Consider the following 20272-nt stretch of genomic DNA (forward strand, 5'->3'; position numbering starts at 1 on the left):
TTAATGTCAATTTTTAAAAGCAAGGGTGGCAGTAGTAATCTCCAACAAATTATAATTCAAAATAAATGACATAATGAGAAGCAAAATAGACATTATATATTGATCAAAGGATCAACAACCAAGGACACATAGCCATAATAAACATATATGTGTCCAATGGACGACCCTCGCTATATATCAACAAAATCCTCAAGGAAATGAAAAAATAAATCACCAGATCAACTATAATAGTAGGCTACTTCAACATACCACTCAAGGAAAGATCAACAGGAAAGAAACTCAACAAAGGCACTGGAGAGCAGAACAGCACAATAAAAAAACTAAATATCTTAGATATTTACAGAATTCCCATAGTAACAGCAAAAAAAATACAAGTTATTCCCTACCCATGGCTCCTATTCTAAAATAGTCCGTATGCTAGGCCATAAAGCAAAACTTAACAAATTCAAGCATATACAGATCACTCAAACTTTCTTTGCAGAACAAGATGCTGTAAAACTGGAAATCAACAATGGAAATAATAGGAAAAAAACACGGACAAGCACATGGAGAATCAACAAAATACTTTTCAAAAAAGATTGGATATTAGTCCAAATAAGAGACAAAATTAGGAGGCTCCTAGAAACAAATTAAAATGACAACACAACATACCAAAACCTATAGGACATACCAAAGACACTTATCAGAAGTCAGTTTATAGCAATTAATGCACAATATTGAGAAACCACTAGCAAAATTAACAAACAAAAAGAAAGATCTAGAATTGCAGATGAAACAGCTGGCATCACAACAGATCCAAATGAAACAAAAAGAATAATTACACAGTATTATGAAAGACTATTCTAACAAATTGATAATCTAGAAGACATGGACAAACACATAGAAATACACACTTTTCCCAAATTAATGCAGATGGACACCAATAACATGAAGAGGTCCATATTAGAAGAAGAAATAGACAAGGTCATCAAGACACTCCCAACCAAAAAGAACCCAGGATCAAATGGCTTCAGAGGAGAATTCTACCAAGAATTCTGAGAAAAGTTAAAACTAATTCTACCAAGCTAACATAACCTTGATAACAAAACAAGGTAAAGACCCCACTAAGACAGAATACACCAATATTCCTTGTGGAAATAGATGCAAAAATTCTCAATAAAATCTTGGCCAATAGAATCCAACTACCTATAAAAAAAATACATCATGACCAAGTTGGATTCATACCAGAGATGCAAGGATGGTTAAATATTCAAAAAACAATGTAACCTACCACATAAACAAGAAAAAGAGTGAGAACCCTATGATCATATCAATTGATGCAGAAAAAAATTTGAAAATATCCAACATTCATTCCTAATAAAAGCACTTAAAAAGATAGGATAGAAGGGAAATACTTCATCATAATAAAGAAAAACCAACATCCAATATCACACACAATGGAGAAATGTTAGAAACATTCCCACTGAATATTGGAACCGAACAAGGATGTCTTTTATTTCCACTCTTATTCAACATTTTGCGGGAAGTCCTGGTCAAACCATAAGACAACAAAAAGACATTAATGGATTATAATTGGGCAAAGAAGAAGTGACATTTTTACTATTTGCAGATGACATGATTTTATATAGAGAGAACTCCATGGTGTCCACAATAAGATTGTTGGAAATATTTGAAAAATTTAGAAAAGAAAAAGACAAGATTTACAAGCAGAAATCAATTGGATTATTATGTATTAGTGATGAGAATTCTAAAAAATGCATCAAGAAAACATCACTAAAAATAACCCCACAAAAGTTCAAATGTCTAAGAATAAACCTAACTAAAGAAACAAGACCTGTGCTAAGAAAACTACAGAACATTATTGCAAGAAACCAAGAGACCTACACAATTGGAGGAATATTCTGTGTTCATAAATAAGAAGACTTCATATTGTGAAAATGTCAATACTACCTAATCTACAAATTGAGTGCAATCCATATAAAAATCCCAACATCATTCTTTAAAGAAATGGAAAAGAAGCTCAGGATAAGCAAAGAATTTCTCTAAAAGAAGAAGAAAGTAGGTGGTCTTACACTACTTGACTTCAAAACAGTACATAACCACAGTTGTCAAAACAGCCTGGTACTGGTGTAATAATAGATACATAGACCAATGGAACAGGACAAAAATCCGAAAAATAAAAGCATCTACCTATAGACAACTAAGTTTTGACAAAGACCCAATAAGCATTATTGGAGATGCTCCTCTCAATAAATGATGCTGGAAAAACTGGATATCCATTTGCAAAAGAATAAAACAAGACCGATACTTCACCCTATGGTAGTTACATAATCTCATGTCAGCTTGAGGATACTAAGAGTAAAAGGGTGGAATCTCATTTGTCAATCAGGTCACAGCCTGGTTATACCTACTTTATTCTACCAATAGCCAGGTTAACTAAAGAAACAAATCTAGTGACATTCATATATGTGTAAAACAGAGCTTTATATCAAGTCTTCTCTCAAATAATTACATATTGATATAAAGCTCTGGCCTAACACAAGGGGAGGACAACTTCCAAATAGAGGAACAAAATGACTAACAATGCTTTTAAGGGCCCTAAGTGTGGAGTATCTCTGCCAATGTGCACCTAATAAGCCACATTGCCCAGGGTTTCTGTACACACCCTTGGGACTCAGGTCAAGTGTCATAGAACACTGGAGCATTGAATCCTGGATTTTTTTCAAGACACACAACATGCTCCAAAGGCCATAACAGAGGGATCTGATGTGGAAACTCCATTAGGTGGACTAGACTCTACTTAGAAAACACCTGAGGATTTAAGACAGAAACTGCATGGTATGTGAAGAAGCAGATGACAGCTATACCAAGATTAATGTCTTACTTGCTGTATTGAGATGCGCATTATTCTGGCAGATCGGTGATTGACTTTGTCAGTGAAAATTATTAAAAAATTTGCCTGACAACTAACTCCCATTGTGTGTGTAAATAGCATCCAACCATGTAAGGTTCTATTCTGTACAAGCAAGTAATTCAGGTATTGCAACATGTGGTTAGACTACACTGATTCAATCTCCCTCTCTCAACAATGCTTAAAAATTTAGTCCCATGGGATAATCAATGACATTAGTAAAAGAAGACCTCCTTATGTACCAGGGAGATGTCAATAAGATTTGATAACATAAATTAAAATTGAGGTCTCCAGGCAGAGCCAGAGCCAGATTAAAAATATTGATACAGGAATGGATTTGGGGCATGCACTTAATTCTAGCTTCAGTTTAAGAACAATTTGTTCTTATGAGATGGCCCCACCTGATACTTGCCCTCATGAAGAAAACGCAGAAGATATGGTTACTATAGCAAAGTGTGAAGATATTACATGGTGTCCAGCTATCAGATAGAATAGTGCCTGGGGTCTTAAAGGCTTTTTTTGCAAACAAACCACCATCTAAATGAGATGTCAACTAAATCCACATGGAATAAGCCCATCAACATCTGTGACCTAAGGATTGTAAATCCAAAACTGAAAGAGGGAATAGCATCAGAGTTTCAACTGTTAGCTACTAGTTTGCAGAACTCTATGGATGACAGTAGAAGCCCAAAATACATTTATGAAATCTACATAAGAAATAAACTTCTGGTGTTTTCTCTTTAACCATAACTGAGAGATGGAAATAAATTCATTACCAAACAGAGTATTAGAGAGATGACTATGGTAGAATAAAAATGACAAACACAAGAAGACAGTTCTGGAGCAAGATGGCGACCAAGCAGCACACATGGGAGGGACTCCGCAGAGACAAGAAGAGAAGTTCTACAGAGAGGGATATCCTACACTTCCAGACCTCAGGATTCTCAGCATAGAGATAAGTAGACACTAATATATTAAAATAAAAGAACAGCAACCTCTGATGATAGACTCCACCTTATCATCAGTCCTCAACACTAGCCAGCTGAGAACAGATTCCAAAATCTCCTGAACGAATTTTCCTGGTCCAGGAGCTAGCTAGGGTGGCAGAGTGGCTGAGCTGCAAGGACATAGCTCTATAAGACCAGCCACAGGCTGTTTCAGTCTAAGTCAAGTGAACTCCAGTCTGATGCCCTCACAACCCTAACTCCCCAATAACAGGCATAGCAACTGTCAGGGGAGCTCCAGTCCCATTTGACAAAACTAATTCCTCTTACCTGATGTACAGTTTTGCATGCCCCACTCCCCATCTTAAGACACTCAAAACGCTTAAAAAAAACCCACAAAACCTTCTTGGGTAACACTTAAAACATACAAGGGGCATTTAAAAAATCTATTTGCATAACAATACAAGAAGAAAATGAAACAGCAGTGTTACAAAACACAGGCATGGAGTTTGGGCCTGAGACAAAACCTTAGGTCCCAGAAGTCACTCCCAGCTCACATACAAATCTATTCATCCTCTTTCCCATGACTCCAGCTCCTGGTCAGCACCTTAAGCCACCCAGATAAGTGACCTGCCGTATGAATCATTTAGTGCTTCATTCCTCCCTCCTAGACCATGTAGGTAGTTGTCAGGTATTCACTCCATTTCTCCAACACCACTGGGTTAACTGCATCATTCAAAAAAAGCAAACCCCATCCCTTTTGAAATGATTCACCAGAGGTCTATTCCCTTAAGGTAATTAACTTAAATCACAAGAAAAAAAGACTCTCATCCATACAAGACACCAAAATCATCCCCCTAGCCTTAATCTCAACCCTACTCTGACATCTTTAAGAGCACAAGTCAGTAAAATAACATACTACCTGAGAAAGTTAAGGTTTATTGTGTCAACCTGGCAGATAAACTCATGTGGGATTAATTGAAGGCAGGAGCAATAAATGGCTCAGTGAGCCTCACCTTTCCAGTTCTTGGATCTCTTGCTTTCTGATGGTTAAACCAGGGTGCAGCTGCCTTAGCCTGTTCCCTGCTTCAGTTTGCATGGTTCACTTCCTGCAAGACAACCCTGAGGAGAAGCCACATGGACCTATCCCGGTGCAGCCCTAGGTGCTGGAGCAGTCATGTAGAGACCCCTGCCAGTGCTGAGATGCTTACACACTCACTAATTTGGCTTTCCTTCTGCAGTAGGCATCACTGAGTGTGTTTTGTGAGATTGAGAAGGACTTTGTAAATTGGTGTCAGACATATGGGCTAATGTTGAACTTATGGGTTTGGAAAACACTGGGTTGGGATGCTTTCAGAATGTGCACTTGCCTTATGTATAAAACTCTCTTAGGGGCAGGCCCCATTACCAACTAAGTTAAACATCAATTAAACAAATCTTAGAGAACAATTCCCAAGCCAAAGGGTACAAAAGCTACCTACTGGCCATAAACCGTACATCACCCCTCCTATGTGCACCTCGTAAGAATCACCTTGAAAGAGGAGACTTCTCATTGGCTGGGGTCACTCCTTCACGATGGTTGTTACAAATCAACAGTACCCTCCAAGGAATGAGAGGAGAACCTTATTAGAAGATCTCAAGTTAAGACTAGGGAAGGGGAGCATCCACATTTTAGAGGAGGAACTGATATTTCTGTTGGTGGGTATGGTGGGTAAATGGGACGAAGGAACCTCACATCTTGATGGGATGCTAAACTGTAATTGTAGGGAACACAAAGGGACAATAAACTCGATTTTATGTTCCTGGCTAAACACTGCAAATATGTTTCTACCCAACCCTTGGTGAACCATGCCATGAACTAAATACTATGACCTTACAGGAAGTCCCCTAAGGGCCACACCAGAAGGACTCAATGTAGAAGCCCGACTGAATGAACTGAATCCTACCTTAAAACTCCCTGTACCCTTGGACTTAGGACTGAAATACTCTGATGGGAAAGGAAGCAAAGGATGACCACCTACAGACTGTGGAAATGGTAGTCCTTGGACCTTGAGTGAGATCCCTTTGTTAGTGGTGTTCAATACAAGGAAACCAAGGACCACCATATATTTAATAGCTCAATCCTCTCCTTGCATTAATATGACTGTTTCAATCTGATAGGCAATGATCTGTGCTTGTAAAAATGGAAGAAGAAATTTTTCCCTAGCACCAATCTCCATGCTCAATGTAAACTAAGCTCAAACAATTGAGAAATCAATCTGTGAAAAGCAACAACTCAAGTATTGCGGCTGACAGTTGGACTACACTCACATAAAATCCTCATATAAACAATATCTTAAATTCTATGCCATTGGAAAAATTACGGATGTGATCAATGCAATTGCCTTATACCCCTGGGGTATGATTGACAATGTATTTCTTTGTTGCATCAATGTTTTTTTTGTTTATTTGCTTTTTGTTTGTTTATTTTATTATTGTTATGTTGTTGTTGGTTTTTATTTTTTCTCATAATACGACCTCCAAAGTAAACCAGAGTTTCATAACCCATGGCCAAGCAGATGAATTCTCGGCTCCCCATTATCTCTAACGCCAATACAGTAACCCTTAGTTCTTATAACATAGCCCTGCTTCATACTTGGCCTCATAAAATGATCACTGAAGATAAGGGTCCTTCAGCAAAGTGTGGTGGAGACAGTATATGGTGCCTGGCTATCAACTGGAATAGTTTCTGGGGTCTTAAAGGTCTGTATTCAATCAAGCAGCCATTTAAATGAGGTGGCAACTAAGTCTACATCAAAGAAGCACATCACCTTGTGTGATCCAAAGATGACAATAATTTAATCAAAATATGATAAAGGGAAAAGTGTCAGAACTTAAATTGTGAACACCAATTTGTAGTAGGTTATGGAGGACAGTGGGAGCTCAAAATCCATCTGCAGACTACCAAGTTAGATTAAATTCTGGCAGATACCTTCTAGTCACAGCCAAGGGACTCAAACAGCTTTACTATCAGACAGATTATTTTAAATTTGATCATGGTAAATTGAACCATGACATAATGATACTTGATCAGTTGACCTCCCTCTTGACAACCTGAATTTGCTTTAGGCTCCAATATTTCTTGTATGTTCCATAACAGAAAATTCTCTAGCTTTAAAAATATTGATAGTAGTTTTTCTTTCTTACTCTTTATAGATATTTTATGATTATATTATTATTACCATTTTCTTGTTGCTGTTTTGTTTTTACATCTTATTGTTTTTGTAGAGTTTCCCAGTTTGTGTTATAGAGACAATAAATATTGCAATGCTTTATTGGGGATGTGAAGGGGGTTGGGAGTGTAGAGGGTTAGGAAATTTAGGGAGCAAAGTATGAATGTGGGAGGGGGAGGGAACATTAAAAGTGATTGTGATGATGTATATACAACTTAAAAAAAATAATTTCACCATGGAAGTAGATGATATGTGAATACTATGTCGAGAAAACTACTAAAAAACAAAGAAAAGAAAGCACACTTTACCAGTAGTTACCATGGGTGAAGGAGAAAGAATTGTTGCTTAGGGGGCATTGAGTTTATTTTAATGGTGTTGGAATAATTTGGAAAATGACATCAATAATGGTTATACAACACAGAGTATAATCAATGGCACTGAATTATACATGTAGAAGTTGTTGAATTGCAGAATCTTTTCTTGTGTATAGTTTTGCCACAATTAGAAAAAATAAGTACATGGATACCAATGTGTACAAGAAAGAAGAAAATGTTCTAGAATTGAATGTGGTGATAATTGTACAACTCTTCTTGATAAGATTGAAATTAATTGTATGATGTGTGGGTGAAGTGCTAATAAAACTGTTTTCAAAAATAAAATGATGAACCTTCTTGAACAGGTAAAATCTTGTCACTTGATCACCGACTGATACATTATGGGCTCGATGTGGTTTTCTATATTTTCTCTGTGTGTGTGTTTCATATTGGTGTTTATCTCTGATATATTTTTTCATTGCAGATATCCTTCTTGAATCTTTTAAATTTTTTCCCTGTTTTTTTTTTTTGTACATAAAATGCAGAATTGATGAACCTATAGAGACAATAATTAGATTAAGGGTTAAAGAAGGAAGAAAATGTTTTTAAACTGATTGTGGTAGCAATTGTACACTAGTACTTGATATGGTTGAACTATGGAATGGTATGATGTCTGGATTATCTCCTAATAAAATGTTTTGGAAACAAAGAAAATAATATTATTTACAATTGAAAAAACAAAAAAAACCTTACTTCTCTGGAGTAGATAACTGCCCCTTTGAGTTTACAAGACTGTAAACCTTTGAGATAAGAAAGCCTGTTCTTTTTCCTGAGAGGCTGCTCACCTTGTGGTTAGCAGTCCACTCCTATCCACTATGCCAACAGTTGCCACACTGAAAATGAAATATTTGGTAATAAACTTAACAAATGAAACAAAAGGCCTGCACAAAGAATACTGCAGAACACTATGAGAAGTCAATAGGAGACTTACACAAATGAAAGAATATCCTATATTCATGCATAAGATGTAATTTTGTGAAAATGTCAATAGTAGTCAAAGCAATCTAAAAATACAACAGAATTCTGAGCCAAGTCCCAGTTGTTCTTTAGAGAAAAGGGAAAACCAATTACTAACTTCATATGGAGAAAGAAAAGACCTAAGATGAACAAAAACTTTAAAAAAGTAATATAAAGTAGGATGTCTCATAATATAATACCTCAAAACAGCCACAATAATTAAGACAGCCCGGTACTGCTATAATAATAGATACACAGATCAATGGAGCAGAATAGAAAGTCCAGAAAACAAATCCATCCACCTACAGGCAACTTTTGACAAAGGGACAAAAAAACCCCAAAACAAAACAAAGCATTAAATGGTAAAGAAACAGCCTCTTCCACAAGTGGTGCTGGCCAAATTGGATCTCCATCCGCAGATGGTGATGCACCTCACCCCATGCACAAAAACGAACTCAAGATGGGTCAGAGACCTCAACATAAATCCCAGATTATAGTGATCATCAATGAGAAAATTGGAACAACTTCAGGGCCATACACTTGCAGGAAGCACAACCGAAGACAAAATAGATGCCCAGGATCTACTAAAAATAAAACACTTAGGTAAATCAAATAATTCATCAAAAGAACAAAAACAGCTGTGCCCTCGGCGCGAACTCGTGCCGCCATCATGGCACTCTCTGAGGCAGCCGGCTGTCGGAGCTCCCTGCTTTGGCCTAGCGTATTGCTCTTTGGAGACTCCATCACCCAGGCTATAATACCAGATGGGCCAAAATCATTCTCCCGAGAATCATTGGGAAGGGTAGTAGTCTGGACCGCCCTGTAGCAGTTACAGTTTTCTTTGGTGCCAATGACAGTGCTTTAAAAGATGAGAATCCTAAGCAACACATCCGCTGGAGGAGTACCTGGACAATTTCAAGAGCATGGTGCAGTACCTGAAGTCTGTGGAAATCCCGGAGAACTGAGTGACCCTCATCACGCCGCCGCCTCTTTGTGAGACAGCTGGGAAAAGGAGTGCATCCTACAAGGTTGCAAATTAAATCGCCTAAACTTGGTTACGGGTGAATATGCCAAGGCCCGTTTACAAGTAGCTCAAGCCTGCAGGACTGATGCACTCGACCTGTGGACCCTGATGCAGGAGGGTAATCAGGATTTCTCATCCTTCTTATCAGATGGACTACATTTGTCACCAAAGGGAAATGAATTTCTCCTCTCACACCTGTGGCCTCTCTTGGAGAGGAAGCTCTCTCCCCTGCCCTTGCTGATTCCTTACTGGCAAGATGTAACAGAAGCAAATTCTGAAGTAAATCTGCTGGGAGGTGGGGACCATTTGCCGGTCCCAGAACTGGCAGGTTAGGATGTCAGGACTGCTGGTGCACAAACAGTCCCTGAGGACAAAGCAAAAAACACTTTTCCCTCATGACTCTGTATTTTCAACCAATATTAATAAAAGCACTAGGACTTTTTTTCAACACTTTAGCAGAAACACAATGAACAAATGGATTATTTCTAAAATATATAGACTTCTGCAACACCTCAATGAAAAAACCCACAAATAACCCAATAAAGCAGTGGGCCAAAGACCATGAATAGTAGTCCAGGACTACAATATATTGACTATTTTAATTCCCTCCTGACTTTATTATGACATGTATTAATCTGGTTCTGCCTTTATGTATGAATATCATTGAAAGTTTTGCCCTACCATTAACTCCTATTGTTTTTGTAAATAGTGTCCAGTTATGTACGAATTTAATGTGTACAAGTTAACAATTCATGTATTGCAGTTCATAACTGGCCTATATTTGTAAAATTTCCTTTTCTCAACAGTGTTTTAAATTCCATACCATTGACTAAATTAATGACAATATCAATAGAATTACCTTCTGTTCCACCGGGATAGTTGATAATGTTGTCTATCATAAAATAATAATTATGTCTTTAAGGTGAACCACAGAAATATATAAGCCATAGATGCTTAATTACAGCCCCAATCTAAGAAGAGTTAGTTCTCAAGACATTGTCCTGCTTGATGTTCACCTTCATGAGGAGATCACGGAAGATGTGCGTGCTACAGCAAATTGTGGTGAAGAAACAAGATAGTGCTCAGCTATCAGAAAGAATAGGATCTGGGGTCTTGAAGACTATTCTTAAAACAAGCAGCCACCTAAGCTTACGTGGAAGAAGCACACAAGCCTCTGTGACCCAAGGATTGTAAATAATAAAATCCAAGACCAGACAAAGGAACTGTATTAGAGCTTAAATTCTGGTACCTAGTTTGCAGAAGGTTATGGATGACAGCTAAAACTGAACCATCCTTTTGCAGCATCCCCATGTGGAATAAGCCTCTCATGAATACCTTCTCAACATTGATTAGAGATGAGAATAGCCTTGGTATCAGCAAGAGCACATTGGAAAGTGAGTTAATTCTGATATACCTTGTAGTTAGGTTAAAATTTAACACCTTATCATGTGTTCTCCCTTTTGACCCATTTCAATTAGTTTTAATTTTTCTGCTTTTTCTTGGATTGAGATTTTTCTGTGTTTTATTTTGCTATTGTTGTTTGGGGAGTGTGGGGGGTTGTATGTTTTTATTTATATGACATCCAGGTACGAAAATAAATTTGTAGAGATAATAACTGAATTTATAGTTTCTTAGGATTATGAAAGGGTAGGCTGGGGGAAATAGGGAGCTAATAATAATGATTATATAAATAAAGAAAATGCTCTAAAATTGATTGTGGTAATGATTGGACAACTCTTTTTTAATATGTTTAAACTATTGAATTATATAGCGTGTGAATTATATGTCAATAAAACTGTAAAAAAATTAGCCTATATTGGTCCTTGTAGCTCAACTGAAGCCCTTGTCATACTGGATTGAGTCTTTTCAGAGATTCCACTTGTTCTTAAGATAATGACTCATAAAATCTGGAGGTCTGGACTGAGAGTCTATTACTGTGGTTTTTTCAATCTCTCTCTTTCTCTCTTATGTAAATTAGTCACTATTTTCTTCCTTCCATTTAAGTGAAAGCTAAGGTCTAATGGGAAATAACTGACCCATAAATATACAGTCAAACTATAATGCACAGCTCAACTTTTCATGCATGAGGCTTGCTCTTTTAAATACTCATCACTTCATTCTTTGTTATTCTTTTCCTCCTCAATGGCTATATTCTCCTCTAACCATTTCTGAGGAATTCGGCTCACTTTTCAACTTACCCTATACAGGAAGCTCTCTGCATGGAAGTGTACAGTGTGTAGGTCAATATCTTGGCCTATGGCCAACATATACCAGGCCACATGTTCTCCTTGGTACATGGTAAGACCTCTGAGGTTGGCATAGAGCTTTCCATTGATAGCTGTAAAAGAAGAAAACATTTTTACATATCTTCTTTTGATTATCTATTACCACTCCCCTGTCATCTTTCATGATAACAGTGACCTCCTAACTTATCTTATCTGCCTGTCCCTTTCTAATCTATCTTCCTTGTGTTGTAACACCACTGATAAATGGTGTTATCAGATATATCATCCTTAGCAACAAATATGACCATGTCAGACTACTGCTTGAAATATTTTAATAGCTCCCTCTTGCTCAAAAGATCAGGTTTAGTTAACAAAGTTATTTAAATATAAGTCCAAACCACCTTTTCAGATTCATTTCCCTTCCCAACACATTCCAAACAGCATGATTCCTTTACCATGCTCCATATGTTGCATGCATGTCATCTCCATCTATACTCATGTTTATGGGCTTCCCTTCCAGAAACCCTGCTTCTGTGTCACCATCTTTACAAAGCCTAGTCAAACATTCAAATTTCCCAAGAAATATTTTCTAATACCCTAGTTCCTCTCAATCATTCTCATTTTTTTATCCTCCTCTATTTTTGAACTCCTCTAGCCCTGTCTCTATCACTCTTGTATTTCACCAGAAATTGCCTTCTACTTTTAGTTATATTACACTGTGTAGACACTCACATCTCCAATTAAACAATAGGATCTTAAGTAGGAAATGAACACATATGCACTATAATAGTATCATTTCCTTACTATATTGTACTATAATATTATAAATTTTTTTTCAGAATACCCAGCAGATAAATGAGTCACAATAAATGTTCAAAACAGATTAGATATATCCCTGGAACTCAAATTGATATCAATACATAGATCTATCTTCTGCTTCTTTCCAGGCCACATATGCTTCAAAATAACCAAACCATTCACTGGCATGCTCTCATAGAGAAAAGTAATTTCCACTTTGCTCTTTCAAGAGGATAAATAAAAAGGAAGTTTTCTAGCCTCTCACTATAACTATCCCTACCAACTTGTGAATATGAGAAAAAGGTAAACATGTTCAACTCAGCCCCTTTAAAATTGTTTCTCTTCAAAGTGAAACAAAACAAAAACACCTCAGGAAGAGCTGTCCCCTCAAAGTAGTTGACAAAGTAGTTTGATGGGGTATGATGAAAAATGAAAGCAGCTGTAAATATCCGTAAATAATTGAAATATTGATTGTATGAAGTGTGAATCTAGGAAAACTGGAAGTTGTCAAAAATGAAATGAATCCCATAAAGATCAATATTCTAGGACTAGTATTTTGGCAGATGCACTAGTGTGGGTTGACTAGAGAAACAATTTCATAGATACTCATATGTGTATAACAAAGGTTTGTATAAAGAGTAATTGTACATTAAGAAAACATCCCAGTCCAGTCCAGGTCAAGTCCATAAGCTTGATATTAGCTCATATGTCCAGTACCAATCTATAAAGTCCTCTACAGGCTCACAAAACACATGCAATGACATTGAATTCAGGAAGATCACAGGCCAGTGGGTGGGAAAGTATTGTGGATCCAGTGGCATTGTAAGTATCTTAGCACTGGAAAGGGACTCCATGTGGCTCCATCAGCTCCAGAGCTCTAGTGTAGTTCCATGTGTCTTGTCCGCAGGAATGTCTCACAGGGAGTGAGCACGTATCTCACCCCAGCGAGCTGTTTATCTCCTTAGTGCCTCCAAATGAGGTCATCAAGCTGAAACCTGATTGACAGGCTAAACTCCACCCCTTCATTCATAAGTGTCAAATTGACAACAGATTATGTAACTACTGCAGCAGAAATGAAAAACACTTCAATTAAAATGCATTAATAATTATTAACAATTGGACTGTGAAATTTAAAGATAAAGAAGAAGGATCAGTAGTTGGAAAATATGGCCTTGATTTCTAGCTTGAAATGAAGCTAGAGACCACATGAGCAAATTTTGTAATATTGAAGATGTATTCATTGCAAATACCTATTTTCAATGACATAAATGGCAACCATATAAATGGACCTCATCAGAAGGAATACACAGGAATCAAATGGACAATATGTACATATCTATGCAAGAGACTCTGGAAAGGTGCGATATCATTGGCTGAAATAAAGCTGGGTTCAATTTCAGAGCAGACAACCAATTGCTTAATAGTCCAGGTTGGAGCTGAAGAAAATGAAACAAGTCCAGGAGAGCAGAAATATGACCTTGAGTATAACCCACTTGAATTTAGAGCTAATTTCAAGAAAAGATATAATGGATTTAACTATAATGATTGAAGATCAGACATGTTATGGGATAACATCAAGACGTCATACATGAAGAAAGAAAAAGTAAACAAAAAGACAGGAAAGAAAGAAATGATTAAAGCAAATTTCAGAAGAGACTCTCAAACTTTCTCTTGGAATACAGTAGCCAAAGCAAATGAAAAAATAATGAAGAGCTGAACAGAAAATGTCAAAGGCAGCTTGAGAAAAAAGAGTGAAGTCTATAATAAAATATTGAAAGACAGGAAGTTTGAAAACCAAAGGGCTGAAAGCATGCTTAACATTTTCTCAAACTGAGAGAAATGAAGAAAAAAATTCAAACCTCTAGTGATAATATTGAAGGATGCTATGGGCAAGTTTAGAAGACTTGGTGCCGGAGGTTCAGCCTGGATTCAGAAGAGGACATGGAAGAAGGGGTGTCATTGCTGATGTCAGATGGCTCTCGGATGGAAGCAGAGAATGCCAAAGATTGTGTTTTATTGATTAGGCAAAGGCATTTGACTCTGCGGACAATAAACTATTGATAGCTTTGAGAACAATGGGAATTCCAGAACACTTCACTGTGCTCATGCAGAACATATTGACTGGCATTCCATCAACTCCCAGAGATTTGTTTTTCACCTAGGACTTTAATGCAGCTTATATTTATTCAATACCCCATTGTCAGGAGAGATCAGTCCCTGGAGAATGAGATCATACTTGGTAAAGTAGAGGGGTATCAAAAAAAGACTAAGGTCCTCAACAAGATGGATCAACAATGAGATGTCTTCAACAATGGGCTCAAACATAAGAACAATTGTCAGGATGATGTAGGACTGAGCAATGTTTTGTTTTGTTGTGCATTAGGTCAGTATGGGTGAGAACTGACTTGACGGCACCTAACAACAACAGCATGGGCAAAATATTGAGAGTTATAGGAAGCATCAAAAGAAGATTGGAAGAGTACACAAGACACTGATTCAAAAAGAATTGGTCAGTGTTCAACCATATCAAGGGGTATCATATGATCAAGAAAAAATAGCATTGAAGATAAATTACGCATTGTCGAAAAACAAGGGTCCAGAAATTGATGGAATATCTATTGAAATGTTTCAATAAATTGATACAGAATTGGAAGCACTCAACAGTTATACCAAGAAATTTGGAAGACATTTACCTGCCCAACTACCTAGAAGAATCATATTTGTGTGCCTTCCAAATAAAGGTAACTGAAAAGAATACAGTGAACCCTCGCCACTTCGCGCTTCGACTTCCGCAGCTTCACTCTATCGCGGTTTTTGCGTAACAGCACCCACTGCCTACACCCGCTCCTTCAGAGGAAAAAGACGGCGACCCACCTGTAGAGTACATCCCTTAAGTCATTTCATAGGCTATTGATTACAGTATTTGTAAGAACTATGTATAATAAAACTGTATGTGAAATATGTAATACTGTAAACTAGATGCCATAAATAATATAATAAATAATAAATGATAATTGTAACGTCCAAAATGTTTTACTGTATTTTCCCTTTTTCGTTTAATAAATTGGGTAATACGAGTGTAATGGTGACTAAAGGGTGTTTTTTCATGTCCTCTATGCTCTAACTACGAAAATATTTGATTTACAAATAAGGAATCCTACTTCGCGGAATTTCATTTATCACGGTAGGGTCTAGAACCGATTAACCGCGATAAACAAGGGTTCACTGCATAATTTATCAAACAATATCAGTAATATCACATGTAACTAAAATTTTGCTGAAGACCATTCAACAACAGTTTCAACAGTACATTGATAGGGAGAGCCCAAAAATTCAAACCTAATTTAGAAGACTCAGAATGAGAATTATCATTGTTGATGGCAGATGAAACCTGGCTGAGAGCAGAGAATACCAGAAAGATGCTTGCATGGGTTTCAATGACTATGGCAAAACATCCCACTACATTGTTTATAACAAACTATGGATACCATTATGAAAAAATGAGAATTCCATAACACTTTTATTGTACTCCTGAAAAACACACACATAGACCAAGAGGCAGTAATTCAAATAGAGAGAGTGTATATTGAACAGTTTAAAATCAGGAGAGGTGTATTTCAGGGGTGTATTGTTTAACCATACTTGTTTAATCTGTGTGTTGAGCAAATCCTCTGAGAAGAATAAAGAACGTGGCATTAGGATCGGAGGATGGCTCATTAAAAACATAATATAGAGGTGGCATAAGTTTGCTGGCTGAAAATGAAGAGAACTTGATACACTTACTGATGAAGATAAAAAACTAAAGCCTTCAGTATGGAAGAAAATGAATATTCTCACAACTGGACCAATAAGCAGCATTATGATAGATGGAGAAGATTGAAGTCACAGAGAATTGAATTTTTCTTGGATCCTCAACCAATGCTCATGGAAACAGTTAAGAAATCAACAGATGAATTGCATGGGGGCAAATCTGTTGCAAAAAAACCCTCTTTTAAAATATGAAAGAGCAAATAGTCACTTTGAAGTGACCTAACCCAAGCCATGATATTTTCAATTGCCTCATAAGCATGTGAAAACCGGGCAATGAATAATGAAGATCAGAAGAGATGCATTTGAACCATGATGTTGGTGAAGAATATTGAAAATATTGTCAGATCAACAACAACAAAAACTGTCTTTGAACAAGTACAACCAGAATGCTCCTTAGAACTTTGGATATATACCAGGAGGCACCCACCAGTCCTTGGAAAATGGCATGATGCTTGGAAAAATAGAGGACTAGCAAAAAAGATCATGGTAGTCACCTAATCTGGTGTTAATTTAAGGATTAAGAGTGGAGGGGTGGAGTCTAGGCTGTCAATCTGGAGACAGCCAATTAGACTTCTGTGTGGGCATGGCCTTCTCCTGAGAATTCTGGGAAATCTGGCACTTACTCCTTGGAGGCAGAAGACATCTCTTTGTCTGCTACTCCGTGGGAGACATTGCAGAAGACAAGTCATATGGATGCAACCAGACCTCAGAAGCTGGAGAAGCCACAGCACTGAGATGCTTACAACGCCACTGGGCCCAAAGACTTTCTACCCACTGGCTTGTGATTGTCCTGCATTTAGCTTCATTGCATGTGTTTCATCAGTCTGAAGAGGATTTTATAGATTGGTATTGGACATATGGGCTAATATCAGACTTATGGCCTTAGACTGGACTGGGTTGTGATGTTTTCTCAATGTTCAATTCCTCTTGTATATACACCTCTCCCTTATATACATATGTGTGTTTATGAATTTATTTCTCTAGTCTACCCAGACTAACACAAAGAGCAAGACCCTGAATAAATAGATTTGGCACAGTAGCTGTAAGAGTTGACTCAAATATAACTACAATTGTTAGGATGGTGCAGGATTGGGCACTGTTTTGTTCTCTTGTACTTATGTACAAGGTCACTATGAGTTGGTATTAACTCTGTGGGATCTAACAACAACAACAACATTGTTTTCATTCCCTATTTGTCCTGAGCCAACTATGTGTGTGATCTGAGAAGAACCAAACACTCATCCCATGTAGTCTGTTTAGCATTTGTTCTAATGTTAATAACCCGTCTCTCTACCTTAGGAAAAAACTAAAATCTGTGGGACAATGAGAAACTACTTTTGAGTTTTACTAGAGTCATTATCAAATATACAATTAATTGTCAGATAAATAATCTTAGGCTAGACGGGATGGTGAAAGATCACTTCACACATTCCATTTATATTTGTGTCTTCTCTTGCTTTTTATAAACTTCCTTTATATTTGTGTCTTCTCTTGCTTTTTATAAACTTCACAGATCAAATCATACAAGCATAAAACAGTTATTATTTGTATCTAGTATAAGCACATGCTGAGGTTCTGTCCTCTAATTCTTTTATGTGTAAATTAAAGCTTTGATTTTACAAACCGAAATAAACTGGTTCCATTGAAAAAGCAGATCTTAGATTCAGAATGGTGATGAAGAAGATAATGTGAGACTAAACTCAAGACTGAAGTAGTGGGCCTTGTGGTTATCAGCCCAACATTTAACTAGTGTACTATATAAAAACATATGCCAGCAGTTGGGCTGCTAACCACAAGATCAGCAGTTCAAAACCACCAGCCACTCCATGGGAGAAAGACGAGGCTTTCTATTCCTATAGAGTGTAACTTGGAAGTCTTGGAAGCCCACAGAGTCAGTTCTACTCTGCCTTATAGGGTCAGCATGATTTTGAATCAACTCAATGACAATGGTATATAGATATAACTTTCTTCCAAAAGGTTTATACAGGCTCTGAAACTCACACAGAACTGAAACCCAGTAGCTGGGATGCTTCCCTCAGCCAAATACAGAAACGAATGTTTCAGGAGAAAACCAACCTTTTTTTCTGGTGTTTCTTTGGATCTCTCTCTGCTATGACCTGAGAAGATGATGAATATATTGGAGTACTAGTTTCACTGTCATTCAAATTTCCCACCTTGTAATCTTCTCTGGAAATTGTGCTCCCTTTGATAATAGTGGATCTATCAGATACTATCCCAACCAAACAGTAAAAACTTCTTTGGAGAGGGTAGGCTCTTGTCTACAGACCATGCATTTTGTTGCTCTCCAAGAAAGCCTCATCTTGTAGGTTGACTTGGTCTGAATTCCTGGGCCCATGAGTTGCTACATTCTCTTCCAGATACCATGACTGGTTCTCATCAAAGATCAGGAACAACAAGGCAAACTCTCGATCCATGTCACTTCGTCTTCCATGGGGCCCCAAGATGCCCTTTCGACAGATGACCAAGGGTCCTATCAGACCACTATACATGTCCTGGGGGAGAGAGAGAGAGAGATTTTGTTTTTGTCTCCTGGATGGTAGTTCAATCCAGAAAACCAATCTCACATGTAAGCCCACTGGGGCTCTCAGCACTTCATCATAACGTAAGCATTTACATCATAATGTAAGCATTTATAAACACATTTACTCCCAAAGTTCATTGAAAAGCTCATTTATTGCAATTCATGATGACTCCAGGAATGTCAGAGAAGACTGCTCCACAGCACAATGGCTAATTTTTTTCAAATCATTTTACTTGGGGCCCTTACAGCTCTTATAACATTCCATAAATCAATTGTATCAAGCATATTTGTACATATGTTGCCATCATCATTTCCAAAACATTTTCTACTTGAGCCCTTGGTATAAGCTACTCTTTTTTCCCCTCCCTCCCCTACTCTCCCACCCTCATGAATACTTGATGGATTATATATTGTTATTATTTAATATTTTACACTGTCCCTTGTCTTCCTTAACTCACATGCCTGCTATTCATTCCCTTCATGGGTGGTGGTAGTGGCGGCTATATATCCAATCTTGTGATGGGTTCCCCCTTCCTCCCCCTTCCTCTCTCCTGACCTTCCCCCTACCCTCATGATATCACTACTCCCACTACTGTTTCTGAGTGGGTTATCTGTTCTGAATTCCATATGTAGAGAGCTTTTATCTGTCCCAATGTATGTTCTCCGGTCTAGCCAGATTTGTAAAGTTAGAACTGGTAGTGTGGCAGGGCAGTGGGAAGGATGCATTCAGGAACTAGGGGAATGATGCGTGTTTTGTTGGTGCTACACTGCACCTTGGTTGAATCATCCCTTCCTTATAGCCCTTTTGTGGGGGGGATATCCAATTGTCTACAAACGGGCTTTGGGTCTCCACTCCATCCTTTCTCATTTGCATCGATATAGTTATTTGCTTTGGGTTCTTCTGATGCCTGATACCTTATCCCGCCGACAACTCATGATCATACAGGCTGGTGTGCTTCTTCCATGTGGGTTTATTTGCTTCTCTGATAGATGGACGCTTGCTTAATCCCAATCCTTTAAGACCACAGACGTTATATCTTTTGATAGCCGGGCACCATCTACTCTTTTCACCACATTTGCTTATGCACCCATTTTGTCTTCCATGATCATGGTGGGAAGGTGAGTATCAAAGAGTGCCAGATTATTAGAACAAGGTGTTCCTGTGTTAATGTAGGCCTTGAGTAGAGGCCCAAAGTCTGTTTGCAATCTTAATATTTAACATATAAATATATGTACATTAGGCTCTATCCCTTTCTTTTTAATTAATATATTTACATATATACATGCCTATAGCTATACCTCTATAAGTAGCTTTTGCCTCCTATTTCTTTCCTCTATTTCCTTTCACCTTCCTCCTATCCCACTATCATGCTCAATCTCCATTCAGCTCTCAGTGATTCCTCTAGGATGTATTGCACTTGATTGAACTCCACCAGGCATTATACGCCCTCCTTGCCATCAATTTTAGATCTCTT

At 37.6% G+C, this 20272-nt stretch overlaps 1 protein-coding gene and 1 pseudogene across 5 annotated transcripts in view; one reads left to right on the forward strand and one right to left on the reverse strand.

Moving 5' to 3' along the window:
- Positions 1–20272, reverse strand: part of HEPH (hephaestin) — a 150717-nt gene that overhangs the window by 11557 nt on the left and 118888 nt on the right. For 3 of the 5 annotated variants that reach the window (XM_004715438.1, XM_013007924.2, XM_030887708.2), the window contains 2 exons: positions 18543–18768; positions 11621–11760 (listed from right to left, as the gene is read on the reverse strand). In XM_004715438.1, the coding sequence (XP_004715495.1) occupies positions 11621–11760; positions 18543–18768 (366 nt within the window). The remainder of the gene's footprint in view (positions 1–11620; positions 11761–18542; positions 18769–20272) is intronic. The other 2 variants (XM_030887710.2, XM_030887709.2) reach the window with 1 other exon arrangement.
- Positions 8859–9755, forward strand: LOC115872301 (annotated as a pseudogene).

The sequence above is a fragment of the Echinops telfairi genome, unplaced genomic scaffold (assembly GCF_000313985.2).
Source record: "Echinops telfairi isolate 266 unplaced genomic scaffold, ASM31398v2 ScPeMD7_7423;HRSCAF=8461, whole genome shotgun sequence".
NCBI lineage: Eukaryota > Metazoa > Chordata > Mammalia > Afrosoricida > Tenrecidae > Echinops > Echinops telfairi.